This window comes from Barbus barbus, assembly GCF_936440315.1.
Source record: "Barbus barbus genome assembly, chromosome: 22".
Classification (NCBI taxonomy): Eukaryota; Metazoa; Chordata; class Actinopteri; order Cypriniformes; family Cyprinidae; genus Barbus; species Barbus barbus.
In genome coordinates, this window is record NC_136750.1 from 3,931,993 (window position 1) to 3,950,692 (window position 18,700).

Here is an 18,700-nt window from a genome sequence, read left to right on the forward strand (position 1 = left end):
TAAAATTTCACTTAGCACATAACCAGACAGAGATAGGAGAGATGACTGAAGCTGGTCGCACAGTGGACGAGAAGAGCAGCTGAGCTTCTCATCAGTGTGCGACCAGCTTGAGACGATGGCGAATGATTTGCAGATCCTGAGCACAACTGACAAACATCCGATCTTGGATCTTGTAAAACGTGTGGTAAGTACTGCCGCTCCATAGTATAAACAGAGTACGTGTGATCGTGACTCTCAAAAGTGAAAGTGAAACTAAAAAGCGATCGCGCAAAAAGCAGTCACTTCACCAGCATTTCACCATTTCATTTGTTAAAAACTATCACCAGATACACAAAAAAAACTCAAAAGGTGTTTTCAAAACTCAAAACCAGCCAAAATAAAAGTTAGCTTTAACTAAGTTATGACAGAAATATATTACTACTGTACAATAGAATGTACTTCTCAAAGTATTAACAATAATACAGTTTGTTAATTTTTTCAGGAATATCACACAATATGCATTTTTATGTTTTAAGCAAAAACGTCATGCAAACCTCTGTTGTGCAGCACTTCCTTTGCTAAAAAAGGATTTTTTCAAATTTCATTAAATCGTATTATGTAAGGTTAATTAAAGATTAAGATTAATTCTTTATGTATTCATTTGATAAAGCATTTTTGATAAACGTGTATTAAAAAAATCATTTTAGAAAAATGAACAGATTTACAGAGTAATATTGTTAACGTTTTAATTAAATATTAAATTGTTAAAGTCCTTTTTATTCATTTAAATGAATTAAAATCAAGCCAATTTAAAACTGAAAACAGAATTTGGGGAAAAAAATATGAAGGATTTCATAGGATTCTCTCAAATTACACCAAACCACTTGGCCTTTGAGAAGACATGAGAGCAGATAGCAACAGACCACTATGGCCACCACAAACAGGGTCAGACCTGAGCAGTATTTGGCCACATGATAATTCAGGATACTCAATGCAGTGCACACAGGAAGCGAGTGTGGTACCTGCTGGCGGAGCTGACTGCTGGTTCTCTGGGACTCGTGCAGCTGCTGCTCCAGCTCTCGGAGGAGCTGCCTCTGGACACTCAGCTGCTCCTGCAGCGTCTGGTTACGGGCCTGAGCCTCCATTAAAGCCTGCTTACACTGAGCCGACTCCACTTCAACCGTCTTGGTCACATACTGCAGGAAGAGTGAGAAACAGATTAAATCACTTCAGTTCGGAGAAGTGCATCTTGTTTTTGGTCAGAGGCAGAGAATCAATATATTTGGTGCATTCATTATAGCCAGCGCCCTGTGACTTCTGAGTATTTGTAACTCTGGACCAAAAAAAAAAAAAAAAACAGTCTTTAGTCGCTGGGGTATATTTGTAGCAATAGCCAAAAATACATTGTATGGGTCAAAATGATTGATTTTTCTTTTATGCCAAAAATCATTAGGATATTAAGTAAGGATTATGTTCCATGAAGATATATTTGTAAATTTCCTACCGTAAATATATAAAAACTGAATTTTTGGTTAGTAATATGCATTGGTAAGAACTTAATTTGGACAAAATTAAAAGGTGATTTTCTCAATATAATATTTAGATTTTTTTGCACCCTCAGATTCCAGATTTTCAAATATTTGTATCTCAGCCAAATATTGTCCGATCCTAACAAACCAGACATCAATGGAAAGCTTGTTTATTCAGCTTTCAGAGTATGTATAAAATCTCAATTTCAAAAAATTGACACTTATGACTGGTTTTGTGGTCCAGGGTCACATTTGGTATTGTAAATGTGAAGAGAATATGCTTAGTCTGAAGTGGTAATAGAGGTGACTATGCACAATATACTATACACAAAGAAAAAATGGAAATAATACCAGATACTATGTTTGCTATTCTGGGGCCAATTTGTGAATCTTCTCTTAATTAGAATAAATGTCTATAGCTTTATTTACACTACCAGTCAAAAGTTTGGAATGATAAAGATTTCATTTTTTTTTATAAAAAATGCTCAAAAAGTTTGCAATTCTATGATCAAAAATATAGTAAAAACAGGACACGATTCCAACATGTGATGTTTGGCTGAGTGAGTTGGTGAACATTACATATAGAGAAATTATTTATTTGGAAAAATCTGTATAAGACTATTTGGGAATTTGATCACCTCATACCTTTTTGTATTATTTTTTTATTAATTTATTAAAAAAATATTTTAGGTTATCACTGCTGTGATCTTTTGATTTAACTGCGTTATATTACTTTTATTATTAGGAACAATTTTCTTTGACATTTTAAAAAAATATTTATTTTGTCTGCTTTGCTAATTTAAATTTGCAATGCTATTGCTTTCTTTAAGAAAACTAACATTTAAAATATTTGTAAACTAATTAAAAAAATAAAATACAAGGAAGACAAAAATCCACAAATTTACAAGAAATTTTCTGTAAAACGTCTCAATAATAGAACTTTTCAAAACTAATTTCAAAAATCTCATTTTGAAGCCTGTATTCTCTGGAGGTCATATCTGTTAGCCGTATACGTCATTGGGATGCATCATTTCAGAAAAACAACCATTCCAATGCACAGTAAGAAAGAAATTTAAGTAATTTGCGGCTCATGAAAAACAGCGGCAAAACGTCTATTTATATATTGTAGGCTATGTTTCTTAAATGAGACATCCTCAATGACATCAGTAGCTGACAAATGCAACCTCTTTGAAATGAGACCCAGCTAATGCTTCATTAGCACACTCTCACCTTGACCTGTGGTGTCAGAGCAGCCTGGCGAGATAGAGCCTCCTCAGCGTCATGAAGCCGTGAGGTCAGCTGCTCCTCGCTCTGGCTCCGGAGACGTGACGCCTCTTCCAGCTGCTGCTGGAGCTCCTGTCTGCGCTGCGCCGCCTCCTGAAGCTGCTGCTGGAGCTGAGCTACTACACCCGTCCTCTCCTGCACCTGCTGCTCCAGCGCAGCCAGTCGCCGCTCCCGCTCGCGGCACTCCTCATCCTTACGACACAGCTCTCCACGCACGGCCTCCACATCCTGGGACAGATGCAGACAGAGAGAGGAGCATTATAGAACAGCTGTGTAACACCACAACATTTACAGCATCAAGTAATTATGATGTCATTACAGAAACAACCAATCAGATTGCCTTTGAGGTTTAAGTGATTTCTGGTTGTGTGGGTACCTGGCTGTGTGGGCAGTGGCCGGTAGAGCAGGTGGCCTTGGTCTGACTGGCCCTCAGCTCTTGTTTGAGCCGCTGGTTCTCATTCTCCAGCACCTCGAGCTGTTTCTCCAGATCTGTCGCCCCCTAGACACACACATATACATTTACTTAGCTAAATGAGGACTTACTATTGACTTCTAATAGTTTTGTATACTAACTATAATTACTATTGGCGAATTCTAACCCAAAGCCTCTCCATATCCCCAAACATAAATCTTTATACTTGGGGGGGGACATTGAAAATTCATTAAAATCTTTTTTTTTAAATGAATGTGTGTAGTGACTATTACACAGTTAATATGAGCAAATGTTCATTACAGTAATGACACTCATAGTAAAAATCTGTGCACTGCATTTGCATTTTGAGTCAGTAAGATTTTTTATGTTTTTGAAAAAGTATCTTATGCTCACCAAGGCTGCATTTATTTGATCCAAAATACTGTAAAATATTTCTAAGTAACTGTTTTCTATGTGACTATATTTTAAAATGTAATTTATTTCTGAAACATTTTATGATCAATATTGAAAACAGACTTTGCTGCTAAACATTTTTGTGGAAACCGTAATTAATTTTTCAGAATTCTTTACATTTCAAAATCCACAATGGAACAATTGCAAGTGCTATAACAAGCTATAACTTATTAACTTCTTCAATGAATAGAAAGTTAAAAAAACATCATTTATTTAAAATAGAAATCTTTTGTAACATTAAAATTGTCTTTATGGTCACATTTGAGCAATTTAATGCATCCTTGGTTTTTTTAAATATTTTTTTTGTTTTTAAATTTGAATTTTTTTTTGAATGACTGAGTAATTTAACAGTTCTTTTTATTTAATGCATTAAATAAATGTTAATTATTTTTCCAAAAGAGGGTGAGGTTTTATTACATTTAGTTTTCTTTGGGGGGACAAACTTGTAAAGTACAGTTAAGTACACTCACAGCCATCTCAAATTTGAGATCAGTGCCAATTGTAAACCTTCCAGGGCTGAAGGCATACATTTCTCTGCTATCAACAAAACACAACTAGATCACCAGGTTAACACTCCCTCCCCCTCCCATCATAAAACTAAATCAGGTCAGTCTAAACCTGCAGGAGAATGAGCTCTTTATTAAACAATAGAAATGTGGTTCACACTTTAGTGGTGACTTTAGCCCACCAGGATCAGGGGATTTATACAATGGCACTGAGTGTGCCAACTCTCCCTGTCCCTAATAATTCAGTCTCTCACCAGCTCAGAGCGCAGTCTCTCCACCTCCTGTGTCTGATCCACTAGTTTCTCCTCCAGCTCCTTGACCTACAAAACCACAAACCAACAGCATTATTCAGCCAAATCTCTTTACAAAAAAATGAGTCAGTTAGTTTCATGCATCCACCCTCATGATGTATCAATCTATTTTAATCCAACCAGACAGAAACAATGAATATCAACATATAAAAGGTCACAATACAGGGTGGCTGAGAATGTAAATGATCTGGTGGAAAACTGAGCCCTATTCTCTCTGTGTGTGTGTGTGTGTGTGTGTGTGTGTGTGTAACGTACCTGTGTGCACAGCCCTGTAATGAGAGCCAATTGTTCTCCCTCGTCTTTTTGCAGTTGCTCCTGTGAGTGAACTTTACTCACTTGTACAGCGCTGGGAAAATCCACAGGCTTCTGTGTCAAAACACTGGAGCTCCTCACACCTACAAAAACAAACACACACCCACACACACACTTTATGGCAAGCAAGCAGATTTTTCTAACTTTTAGGTCACAAGATAAGTAATAAATAGATTTATTATAAAAGTATTCATTATTTATGAAATACACAAAAAATTTAATTTACAGAAATATACATTTTATAATTAAAATTAAATAGTTCTATTAATAATAATGTAATTATGTAATGTTTCAACAATCTGAAAAGCAAGTCCAACTAGAAAAAAACATTTACTCAACCTACTCATTTAATTTCAAACCCATATACAAGATGCCCCCCCCCCCCCCTTTTTAGGACACAGGACAATAAATAAATATTTATTATAAAGGTGTCAATTATACAATCCCATATCAGGACTCTCTCTCTCACCTGTAGGTGACACAGCTTGGTTGAGCTGGCCGTCCTGCAGTCTGAGCTGCTCTTGAGGTTCTTGGTTAATGGACGGATGTTCCTCGTTCTGTTGGATGTCTTGGTTGAGCTGGTGGTCGTGTGTCTGCAGTCGCTGTAGCAGGAGTCTTTTTGCAGCGTCTTCGCTGCGCAAACGTGCCTGGAACTCACAAACTCTCTCTTGCAGCGTCTGCACAAACACACAAGAAACCATGTATGTATGCCAGACGTGCTAAAGAACCTTACACGACCTGAACTATGAGGGAAACACTAAAGCAGACAAGCCGGAAGAACTTTTAAAGAGGAAAGGGGTAGGTATTTCTGAAATGAAACACATAGGTTGATTTTTCTTTTTAGAAGTATTCATGCAAAATAAAATAGTAATTAAATTTTTTTTTAACCTAAATAAAAAGCATCATTTACTCAGCCTACTCATGTCATCCCTAACCCACATGACTTAATTTATTCCATGGAAAAAAAAAAATATTTCATAATTTAACGTATAATGTACAAGTCTTTTTACATATTTTCCTTTTTGGGTCACTATGATTTTGCAGTAACAGAAAGAACAGCCAGGGCAGCTACAGAAATATGTGATCAACAGAAAAAAAGAAAATCGTACAAGTTTGGAATGAAAGTAAATGAAGACAAAATTAAACTATTCCTTTAGCTTCACATGAAAGCTTAATGGGCAAGTGACTATTCCTACTGGCACAAACTACCTTGGCTACAGCTTTTTTTTTTATGAAACCCAGATGACTACAAAACCTCTAATAGAGACATTTAAGCAAACAGGGTGGATCTATGAACATAAGAGACTTTACTGCAGTACAGTGTGCTTTGTGAAGTTGACGTCAGAACAACGCAAAGTAGCTCACAGCTAAGCACAAAGAAAGAATCAGAGGGAATTACGTAGGCAGAAGTCCAGGAACAAGACAAAGTAACCTTCTGTGCAGGTGAAATAGTGAGAAGACAGCGGAGAGACATGCAAATGAAGAATGAGAGGGAAAAAGGAGAGTAGAAAAGCAGGAAAGCAAAAAAAAAATCAGTGGTGTGATAATTATGGACAAATTCTGAAACAGCAAAACAAGCTAAACTCAACCTCGATTATCAGGAAAAATGTCCACATACCAACACATTGAGATGAAGCTATATTTGAAGACTTGATGTCTTAAAATCCTGTATTTCAGAGATTTGTTAGACTGGAAATCATTGCACCTTCACAGGTAACACTGCCTGGTCAACACAGATAGATCTAGAGAAGCACATACACAAAGCTATCCCATGTCTAAACTATTGTTTGTATTGAGAAGAGTTGTCAATGCATTGAAAAGCAGAGATCAGGACACACCACACATGTGATCTCCAGCCAATCGGATCTCTCCTGTGCTCATGGTATGCTGAAAAGACTAGAAACTCCAGCGCACTCAAATCTCACTCCAGATTGTCTTTTCAGAGAGGTTTATCCACTCTTGGAGATCAAAGAGAGGACACTAAGTTACATCTAATGCATTTACACAAGCCAGGAGTAAAGTAAGGAATAAAACAATAAACTCATGTTTCACTTGACAAACTTCAATCTTTTACACATATATCATAATGTTTATACTTGTTAATAAATTATTTTTCTCTTCAACGTGAACCCAATCTAAGTAGCAAAAAATGAATATCTTAATGACTGGAATATTTCATAGTATCTCAATAGAACCAAGTTCATATAGATTGAAATTCACAGCATTAATACAACTTCTGCTCAAATATTTGAAAGCTGCTATTGGATTATTGAGGGAACATGTTATATTATGCGACTGTATGACTTTACAGAGAATTTAGGAACTATTAGCTACATTCTGCCTTAAGAACAACTCGAAATGCAGCTGAAAAAGAACAGGATTAGTTACAGCCTTTGTGGACTTTACATTCCAGTTTAAGAAAGAACTTATGAATGGAAGGTGCAACTCAACCCAAAGACTTGGGAAATTATTTTACTTCCAAGCCACCAATAAACAACCACACAGCAACACTCTGGGACCAACTCCCAAACATAGTGTCATGGTGTTCAAACACCACTCGCATTATCTTTAGAACATGTAAGCATTTAGCTTTAATTGCTAATCAGTGGTTCACTTTAGTGAACAAACAATTCTCTATTATCTTTAAACTTAAATGTTGGGTAAGTGATTTCTGGAAGCCAATGTTGATATTTGAAAACACCAAAAAAAAAAACGCCCCTACCTCAAAAGTGTCTCGGCCCTATTTTGATAGCTCTGCCCCACACATATGTAGCCTACGCAACCCAGGCAACGATTAGTTATGTGAAACAAAGCATTGAATTGAATTCATTCATTCAAACTTGTCAGGAGTGAAAAAGGTGACAAACTAACCCCCCCAATGTTAATTCACAAGTCAAACTGCTTTACAGGGAGAAAATGTTACACACTGCAAAAAATGCTTTTCTTACATTTTTTGTCTTGTTTCCAGTCAAAATGTCTAATAATTCTTAAATCAAATCTTTTTTTTGCTTTCGGTTTGAAATAAGATTATTTTGCTTACCCCATTTGCAGATTATTTTGCTTGTTTTAAGGAAAAAAACTCACTTAATTTTGACTTATTTTTTTCTGAAAAAACGACAATTTTTACTTGTCTAGAAAATGCTTCTTGATGTAAGCATTTTTAGATATTTGGACTAGAAACAAGACAAAAATTCTAAGTAGGAAAGCATTTTTTGCAGTGCACCATTCAAGGATAAACACCTTTATATGATTAAAAGACGTTTGAGCGACAACTGCGGTCTACAGTCAGCAAGGGTTGTTGTCAAGATGGAAATAAATAAACCACTGTAAGTCTTCATTTCAGCTGACGGGCTGAACGCGAGGTGTTTCTCTTGCTTGAAACAGGCTGTTACAGGCTGACACTTAGCTATGGCTTAGCGCTGCCTGACTTGAGCCGAGTGATACTTCATGAGTGATATTACTGTACATTAAACGGTATGCTTTACTTGTAGGTCGAACAGTTCTCAAATCGACTTCATGTCAGAGTAATAGCTTACTGATCTGTGAGACAAATGTTAAGGTCGAGACTGAGGAGCATTTTTGCAAAGGGTAGCGAACTAATGTAGCGATAACGTAACTTACAATCTTCATAGCTATCGCAACAGCAGCCTCACGCAAAAAAAAAACAGCAGCATCACGCCGTAATCCACAATTAAACTGGAACACCATAATTTACAGCAGATACAAATGCATTCCGTCTGAAATGTGGTCAGTTGCCTGCAGCGTCTAATAGTTAGGCTTCAGAAGTGAGATTGGTTGGATGAGGGAAAGAACATTAAGGTAAGCCAATCAGAGGCAGAGTAGGGCGGGTCCATTCCTTGCCAACAGGGGAAAAAAACCCTGCTGCAGGTGAAGTGACACAGATGACTCGCAGATACGACAACGACACCCCACCAAAATACTATAGAAGTCATTACAATCAGTGATGCTGTCTACACTGGATGCTGTGCGGCGCGATAAATCTCCGACAGAAAATTGCTGCCAAACTTTTGAATGGTAGTGTAAATATTCTACTACACAGAATCTGAAAATAACATGTTGCAGTAAATCCCTAAACCCAGTTATAAGCAACTGTAACAGTGATTGCCCAGGTTAATACTAGAATAGTATTATAGGATCATACCTGTATGAGGAGCTGCTGCTGTTCTGAGGTGGCCGTTTCAGAGAGGTCAGAGGTCAAACAGTGGCGCTGAAGGACAGAGTTGGGCAACGAGAGGAACGAGCTCTCCTCCTCACCATCACTCATCAGGATATCCAGGGAACTCGCTGAAACTACAAAAAAGAGAATATTGTCAATTCTTAATATTAAATAATGAAATAAAATTGGACTTAAATGTCTAGAAAAAAAACTAAAGTTGAAGCACTAAAAAAAAAAAACTAAAGTTGAAAACAACAATACAAATTAAACAAATAGTAATATTAAAAAAAACTGTAAAAATGAAAAAAAGCACAATTACTAAAATGCTACTAAACTAAAAATAAAAGCTCTCAAAATATTAATAAATACTGTAATGGTACACAAATTAAAATAACACTGGCCCAGATGACTTGCAAGTCACACAATGGCTTTGCGAAGGAAACAGACTGACTCAAAAAAAGAAAAAAGAAGATTTGTTCACTTGTTGGACATTTCTTGAACAAACCAAGGAGATCTAGAGCCAATGTCAAGATCCTCAGTTAATAATGGCTTCAATTTCAGTCTGTTTCTCTCTCACCGAATCATCTAAAGCAGCTTCGAAACACTTAAGCAGAAGGTGGATATTCACAAAAGGCTTTTTTTTTTGTTGAGAGGTCCTTTTTCTACCTTTTTTCCTCACATGCACTAGATGGATGCATTTGACCATATCATAGAGTTTTGCCATTTAATTTTTTTTTAAATCTGTCTGGACACTCCGGTGTACCGCTGCTCTCACTGATTGGTCCAAACAGGGAGTTATAGAAATGCGTAATATTACATGAATGCTAGACAAACTCTAAATAATTTTTTGTTTCCAGAATTTAATTAACGTGAGCATATATAGAATTTTTTAACCTTTTAGTTAAAAAAAATTACAAATCCACTCATGCAGGCACCCCTGGTGTTTTCTGAAGCTTTTGTGTCCTTTTATAATCTTCAGAGCTCCTTATTCAAGTTGCTGCATAAAAACGGTTAATAATTTCTCTGTTTGTGTTACTTGGTAGAAATAAAGTTCTTCAGGTTTGGAACAACATGAAGGTAGCATGAATAAGGTCAGAATATTAGGTTTTGGGTAAAGCAATCCTTAATAGCCGACTATGCAGAGAACACATCAATCTGGTAAAGGTCCTGCAGGCATAATAGAAACCACTGACTAATGAGAAGATAACAGTCTGTTGCGAGTGATGCATTAACCTGAATTTCAATGCAGCCCTGAACCTTATGAAAAGAACAACAATTACCGTTTTGTTTGTCAAACAGCTCTCTGTCACACTCACACGGATGAGACGTGCAGCCTCTCGCCGGTGCGGTTTACGATGACACAGCAGTAGAGCCGCTTTCGTAGAAGAGTGTCAGACTGAATGCAAACCTGTCACTGCAAAAACCAGTCGCCAGACATTTCCCTGATTTTCCTCTTTGTTTGCTTCCCGTTTTAGTCCTTTTTGTTCTTTGTTTCTCACACAATCGCTGTGGCTGTTGTTATATTGTCCCGTGAAGCACAGAGTGCATTAGCACACATACATATTTTCCCTGCCACAACCAATAGTCCTCGTGTTCAAGCCCTGCTCTCGTTTTCTAAGGAGATTTATCCTTCTGTACCTGGACAGAACGTGCAGTGGTCCTCTGTTTGGTCCGAGAACGTCTGACTGTGTTGCTCCTTGTCAGTGCGTAAGAACGCATCCCTCGCTCTCTCCTCGGTGACTGAGCTCTCTCACACACAAACACACACCTACTCTGTGTATCTCCAACCTCCTACGTACACTCAAACATTCAAACTATCCTCAGAAGAATGTTGCCACACCGGTTTTGTAGTCCACCCATGAGACAATGCTTACCATCCAATGAGAGGTCTTTGTTCCAGAGCTCCTGCAGGCAGGGGGTGTGGCCGACGTCCCAGGTCTTTCTTGTGCCGTACATGACCGCAGGGCCGAGCAGACCACACCGCTGGACCGGCTGTAAACACAGACCACATCCCATAAACACCTAACTAATCAACTTTTGAGACTTGAAAAAGCTGCATATTTTCCATGGACATTTTACAGAATAAGATCATTATCCTTGTTTTAACCCTAATATCATCATAGAATTATAATAATAATAGTCTGAATCTATTTTATATATCTATATATGTGTGTGCTTTGTTTTAGCTTTATGATCAAAGCTCTGTAATTTTGTGGGCAACATATATAATACAACGCAATTCGATGACTGAGAGATGAATAAAACAAACATTCCTCAAAAGCCTAATGTATAAATGATACATTTCAACATGATTTTTCTAAAAATTATGTATGGATAATCAAGTAAATCTTCAGTGCAATAAGTGCTCATTTTGAAATTAACAAATTTATTTGTACATTTACCTAAAAAAGAAGAAAAATCAGCAAAGGTTTCACAGCAAAAAGACACTTTCACTTGGAATCAATCAGATGACAGAAGGCATGCACCAAAGTGCAGTATAAAGTCCAAGATGTCTACCATACTTGCCTGCACAACAAACAAACAAACAAATGACAAGACTGTGACTAAAACAGCCTATAGAGGTGAAATGCTGCAGAAATCTCGGCACGTCTCATGCAGTCATGTGACCAGATGCTTTCCAATGACCAAACTTCAGGGCCATGAACAATTGGTGCAACAACAAATGAGATTAGAGTGACTGGCCACAGGTCACACTGACAGACGAGGATTACGCTCCTTCACGACAGACAACACAAGAACCTGGACACCGAATAACTGACTAATAATGTCTTCTACAAACAGACCCGACCTGCTTACAAAAACAAACAGTAGCAAAAAAACCAAGAAGACGGCAGTATTTACTAGTGTATCAATCTACAGTATTTCATCCAGCAAACAATAACAGATTCAGAGAGCCACTGTCAGTCTTCAGTTTGCTAGTATTTGCATAAACATGCAAACGCATTTGAATGAAAAGAACAAAAACATGTAGCGGTCATATTTCATCCCAAAAATAGAAATGGGTGGGGAGCCTACAAAGGCAGTACAATAAATACTGTTCTTTTGAACTTTCTATTCAAAGAATCCTGAAAAATAAAACACCAATAAATAAATAAAGGAGCACAACTGTTTTCAGCATTGATAATAATAAGAAATCACCAAATCAGTATATTAGAATGATTTTAAAGGATCATGTGACACTTAAGACTGGAGTAACAATGTAACAATTCAGCTTTGCATCACAAGAATAAATTACATTTTAAAACATGAAATAGACAACAGTTATTTTAAATTGTAATATTTCACAATATTAGTTTTTCTCTTACGTTTTACATTGCTTTCACAAAATGATGTTTTTGTTCAAATAAAGGCAGCAGCAATAGAATAAAATAAAAACATACCACATATTGAAAAAGTATGTGGGTGTGCTTAATTGCCATGAAAATAAGAGTAGAATACAAAATATATATTTTAAAAAATTTAATTTTTTTTTTTTTTTTTTCAAATTTATGATGAAACATAATATAGACATTAGTCACTTCAGCACAGCAGCATGAAAAACAAAGGCTTTTAACAAGATAACTATGAATCGCTCTGAATATTTAGTCTGAACTATTATGTAGTGCACAGAAAACCACTCTGTCACAGTACAAAAGGGTCACTAGCTGATTTAATGCAAGTCTGAGCCCAAAAAGAAAGTCAGAGGCTGAAATTGAGTGAACACTGCATAGCAGCACAAGCAATCAGTCTTGACCCAACAACAAACGCTAGTCACGCTGCATATCTAATCCTCCTAGAGCACAGAAACCCCTCTAAGACTACATAGCCTCCATTCACACTGGTCTCTCTGATTTTAACACACACAGTCCTGCTGTACCATCGGTCTGGCTTTCCTGCAGTCCTGATGAAGCGCAGGACGATCCCGGTCCAGCCAGCTCTTGTTAACGAGTGATCCCATCCAACCCAACATCTTTACCTTCTCCACTCAAATCAACCAAATAAACTGCTCTTAACCGCTTTACATCTTCAAAATGATGTTCATCACATTGCAAGAAAGAAAAAAACTAGTGTGTTTACTATCAGGTCTGTGAAGATGTCCTGTGCCTCCACCTCTCTCTACAGAGACAGGGCAGCTTGCATTCATTTTACCCATAATCCTTTAAGCTGTCAGCAGATGACCTCTTTTCACCATGATGGCAGGACAGACATTTTTCGACTGATCAATCCAGTCCCCACACTTGACACCTTCACTTTCCCCAATATGTTAGAAAACATCTGTACTTTAAGTTGTTTTGTTCTAACAGTGGCCAGTCTGTAAGATTTATTCATGTTTTAAAAAAAAAGTATCTTCTGCTCACCAAGGCTGCATTTATTTGATCAAAAAAAACACAGTAATATGATATATTCTCACAATTTTAAATAACAGCTTTCTATTTGAAAATGTTATAAAATTAAATGTATTTCAGCTGGATTTCCATCATCATTACTCCGGTCTTCAGTGTTTCATAATCCTTCAGAAATCATTCTAATATGCTGATTTTCTGCTCAAAAACATTTATTATTAGCAATATTGACAACAGTTGTGCTGCTTCATTTTTTTGAATGCTTATTAAATAAAAAGAACATTTACTTGTTGAAATAGAATCCTTTGTAACATTATAAAATATAGTTTTTGATCAATCTATAATGATGGCCTTGCTGAATAAAAGTATTCATTCTTAAACGTTTCAAAAAATTTGCCATAAAGCACACTTAAACATTTCTGAATGTCATAAACCACGTTTCATTTATTTAAAAGCAAGTCAGTATAAGCACAATATTTCACAAAAAAGTAATTATACGGTTTAACTAAATACTGTTCAAAATATCGTGACATTGTGGTTTTAATGTAAAATGATCATAGTTAATGTAATGAACTACAGCTGTATAATAAGGAAACCTGTGTGAACTTGAAAGGAAGTGACTTTTTCAAACAAGTATAGACAAAAGTGAGCTTTCGGCTACCTATCGACTCAGATTCATTAACTGACCACCAGAGGGAGCAGTGCACATCTTGATTCTGATGGGAGTCACTCTATTACTGAATTCATTTTTCATGAAGACGTACAGACAGATATGACATGTACAAACAAATATGACCTAATTATTCAACAGAAGTTACAGTAAACAAGAAAACATTACAGCATCTGAATTACCCCAGAGCCATTCTCTCTTCCCCTAAGGTCAATTTACGCTCTGTCGTGGGCAAAACAACACTCGGGTCCTTCTGATGTTTCAGCAGAGCTCACGGTGGTCTCACACAACAGACTGCTCTAATGAAACATCTTCTGCGTCTGTCCCCGATGAAACCGTACACCACAGATACTCATTTCATCCAGTCCCATAGACGGGCATTTCATGAAACGCTGTGCTGAAAACGGCTGTCTAGTTGAGGAAGAGCCAGCTTTTTCCATCACTCTGACATGGATTTCATCTTCAGCAGCATACTTACACACAGGGGAGTGTGTGAATCTCATTAGCCTACTTCTGCCTCTCTCTTTGCCCCTGTGTCTCATCTTCTATTTTAGTACTGCTACCCACATCTACTGACAGACAAAAAGAAAAAGCGGAATCATGTACAAACCAACCACTGGTCTAGAGAGACAGCATTCAAAACACTACATACATCTGAATGCACCTGTGTGAGACGGCAAAGCCCTTTAAACACCTCAAAACAATATGATTTATTCTACTCTACCTCTTACAGAAAAGTGATTTCCAACTAAGTTTTGACTTCGCCCTCCATGAGGTACATATTTGATCAAACGTGACTAACCGGAGAGAACTAACAATTCTACAATTCTACCAGTGTACACAACATAGAAGTAAACTCTACACACATCATTATACTATTTTTGTTTTTAATTAGTTCTGATGAACAAAAATACATAATGTATTATCTAGCTTAACATAATATTTACACCAAACATCAAGGTCAACTGCAACAAGTATTGTTATATTCATATTTTATATACACTGTAAAACTTCTAAAATGGTTCATAATCAGTTTTTGGAAATTAATAAAAGGCTTTAATTACTAAATTACAATTAAAATCTGAGAACTGTGTTGACGCTTTTTAAGTTAGTGTTATATACAAAGGTAGAAGCAGATAAATAATAATAATAATAATAATTTAATTTAAAATTAAATAAAATACCAGGTATATTCCCAATTCAGAACAGACTTTGATTAATACACTGTAAAAAAAAATCTGTATAAAGTTCACAATTTACTGTATTAATATGAAATTAATGAGTTTTCTATATTGTTTTTTTTTTTCAGGTGTTTTACCTGTATTTTGAATTTTGCACTTCATTGCATTGTGTTTTAGGGTTAATGGAAATGTCAATAAAATTAAAATAAACGTTTTTTTAAATGCATAAACAAAAGATTTTAGTCGGTCTATAGCGTTATAGACTTAAAATTAGCTTTATGTAAAGTAAGTTTATAGTATTCCTTCATGTTGAGAGCAATGCAAATGTGTGTGTGGTTTTCAAATTGAATCAATTGAATTCATCACTGGAATAGAAAACAAAAGCTGTTACTAAAGTATCCTGTTAGTTACTGCTGACCATTTCTTTACTCCAGCCCACAGCATCAATCATTCATACTGTATCTGTCGATGCATGGATGCACGCACGCGCACACACAGTCTGCCACCAGTGAGCAGCTTCATGAATCCTGTGGTCCAACAGTCTGTCGCTGTCTGTCTGATTTCCCTGTATCATTCATTCATCTGCAGTCACCCCCTGAGTGTGTCTCTCCATCTGTCTGTCTGTTTCTGCACTGCTTTGTCTAAATCCCTGTACAAACACAAGGAAGCCAGGGACGCAAGCACATGTAACTTCTCTGCTATAAACAGGCCCATGAAACATTCATCTGAATCCAGTTATTACAGTTTCCCCATCCCCCCATCACGAAAGAGTCAAATCGCCCTCTCCTTCCCTCCCTCCGCTCCTGTAAATCCCTCCATAGCGCTCCGGCACAAACATCTGTCTGCGCTGGACACTGTGGCATTAAATGCTGCATGCAAAGTCTGGCATCACCAGACCTGTGCATGCTTGACAAAATCTGAATCTTAAACCAAACCGGTCAACTATGAACAGCAAAACAGCACACGTGTTTAAGTAAAAGGTTGCATCCTCTTTGAACTCACCTCTGTCCCTGCGGTCTCCTGACGTCGCTCATGCCTTCATTATTTCATAGCGTTTATTTGGAGCACGAGCACATACACACACACTCGTGTACACACACCACCACCGATTTCTGTGCTGCTCCGCCACCAGCTAACCGTCCCTCTCGCGCTCTTTTTGTGTCACACACACTTGCGTCTGCATGCAGCTCCTCTCTTCTCACACACACACACTCTCGTTCTGACACGAACGCCGTTCCTCCTGTCTCTGTTCCTTGGTAACGGTGGAATCTGAGCTGCATCACGGCCCCCCATGCTTCGGCCCTCCTTCCCCACCTATCCCACAGTTCCCTCCTCCCTCTCTGCTGTTCGCCTGGCCACAGAAATAAATATTTCAGCATGCAAATGTAGGTGCTGCTTCTCACTCAATCAACATTTGTGTGTAGCATCCGCCTACTGTTTGGCACACTGATATATTTTGCATTTATTCATTTGGCAAGTGTGTTTATGCATATATGTTGCATTTAAGTTATACAACAAATTTAACCCACAGCCTTGGTTGACCAACTGATCTACAGAAATTCATGCTTTTTTAGTGATACATTTTAGTGATTGCATCAGGGTCAATGAAAAAAGGAAAAAAGATCAAAATGTAGTTAAAAGCTTCGATTTGACTTTAGTCATGTTAGTTTTATAGTTGCAGTTATACAACTTTCAAGAAAAGTTTAAATTCAATGACTGAAAATGTCAATCATTAAGTAAAAAAAAAAAAAAATACATATTTTCAAAATTTTTTAAAAATGTTTTTGAAAGGTTTTATTTTTGGTAACACTATTTTAAGGCGTCCTTGTTACAGGTTTCATGTATTTACTAAAATAATAACAATTAATTATGCATAATTACATGCAAGCAACCCTAAGCCAAACCCTAATCCTAACCATATAGTAAATTCATGTAGCTAATTAATATTACTCTGTACATAAATATAATTACGCTGTAACAAGGACACCTTAAAATAAAGTGTAACCTTTTTTTACAAATATAATTTGTTAATTCATATTAATTCATAAATATCATTCAGCTTTTGGTTGAGTAGCACAACATTGTAAAATCTGAACACTGCCTTATTAAAAAGTCAAATGATCCAATATTTTCAGAGATTTACAGACCATGACAAAAAATGATTAGGGTCAGCAGTGGTTTCCACTATGTCAATTTCTGTTTTCTGCATGTTGGTCCCACCACATGACTTTTATTGGAAGGGGTTTATCAAATATTGTCGATTGCTTACTATTTATGAGATAAAGCAATAAAACATAGTCCAAACTACATAGTTGTCATTTCATAAACTCCTATTTTTCATTATGCTTTCAGTTTTCAGTATAAAGTGGTTAGTATCACCCTGACATTTCCGAGGTTAAGCCGCCTGATTAAAAAAATAAATAAACAATTAAAAATGAATTTTAATTCAGAACAAAAAAAAAAACTCATGGAAGGAGTGTATTGGAATTACTGCGTGAATGAATTAAACTAATCTAAATAGCTGAATAAATTAATAAATGCATACAAAAACAATCTGTTTATGAATATTTCTGATAAAATCTGAGAGCATTTTTCTGATTGAGTGTATTGAATTCAAAGCAAAAAAAAAAAAGACAGACGGTCGTGACTCATTTGTGTGGTGTATTAAGTGACGGGCCTCCAGCAACTACACTGACACCATTCTTCTGCTCCCATGAGAGCAAACTCTCTGAGGCATTGCTAGGTAACTGGGTTACAAACGCAAACATGATCAAGTACATAGAATGTGGCATACTTTAGGAATATGAATAACTGACTGATTAACACTATAGTTTGAATGCTGTTGCTCTTCAACAGAGCACAAATCATTTTATGGTCAAGTCAGCATTATGAAACCCTTTCCAATGTATTATAAACCCAAGTAAAGCATAATAAAACTGCTGTTAGCGTTCTGTAGAGATATTATGCACGTTAAAAGTTTACTAATTAAGGTCCTAAAAGTTCAGTGCCAGCTTTGATGGCAAATCTGTGTCAGCTCAGGATTTTTCCATGTATCGACATGACAAGCCTGTTAATGATAATCCAATACTGCCATTCTAATCACTAGTCGTGGGCAAGTACACTTAAACACCCTGAAACTCACTGCAACTAACCTGACCGTTACACGTGGTTTGGCAACTAGAACGATATTTTTACTTAGCACTTTACTGCAAGCACAATATACTTGGGTGGTTGCTATGCGGTTGGTAGGGTACTCTGGGTGCTTGCTGAGTTGTTGCTATGCGGTTGCTAAGGTACCCGGGGTGGTTGCTATGCGGTTGCTAGGGTACCAGGGTGGTTGCTAAGGTGTTGCTATGGTACCCGGGGTGGTTACTAAGGTGTTGCTATGCAGTTGGTAAATTACTCTGAGTGGTTGCTATGCGGTTGCTAGGGTACTCTGGGTAGTTGCTAGGTTGGTTTGGATAGTTGCTATAGTGTTGCTAGATAGCTATAGTGTTGCCACCAGACGAACATCGTACACTC

General features: G+C 36.9%; 1 protein-coding gene across 11 annotated transcripts in view; it reads right to left on the reverse strand.

Annotated features, from left to right (window-relative positions):
• LOC306888356 (kinesin-like protein KIFC3) overlaps positions 1 to 18,700 on the reverse strand; it is a 46,014-nt gene that overhangs the window by 14,861 nt on the left and 12,453 nt on the right. For 2 of the 11 annotated variants that reach the window (XR_013785737.1, XM_079446585.1), the window contains exons 1-10: positions 12,862 to 13,104; positions 10,859 to 10,976; positions 8,970 to 9,118; positions 6,207 to 6,242; positions 5,277 to 5,484; positions 4,751 to 4,890; positions 4,439 to 4,504; positions 3,169 to 3,291; positions 2,739 to 3,020; positions 1,002 to 1,175 (exon numbers count right to left, since the gene is read on the reverse strand). Coding sequence is in view for 10 of the 11 variants with exons in the window: in XM_079446585.1 (XP_079302711.1) it covers positions 1,002 to 1,175; positions 2,739 to 3,020; positions 3,169 to 3,291; positions 4,439 to 4,504; positions 4,751 to 4,890; positions 5,277 to 5,484; positions 6,207 to 6,242; positions 8,970 to 9,118; positions 10,859 to 10,976; positions 12,862 to 12,954 (1,389 nt within the window). In the remaining variant the exon portion in view is untranslated. Of the gene's footprint in view, positions 1 to 1,001; positions 1,176 to 2,738; positions 3,021 to 3,168; positions 3,292 to 4,438; positions 4,505 to 4,750; positions 4,891 to 5,276; positions 5,485 to 6,206; positions 6,243 to 8,969; positions 9,119 to 10,264; positions 10,727 to 10,858; positions 10,977 to 12,861; positions 13,111 to 16,180; positions 16,491 to 18,700 lie in introns of those variants that run through there. The other 9 variants (XM_079446583.1, XM_079446580.1, XM_079446587.1 and 6 more) reach the window with 6 other exon arrangements.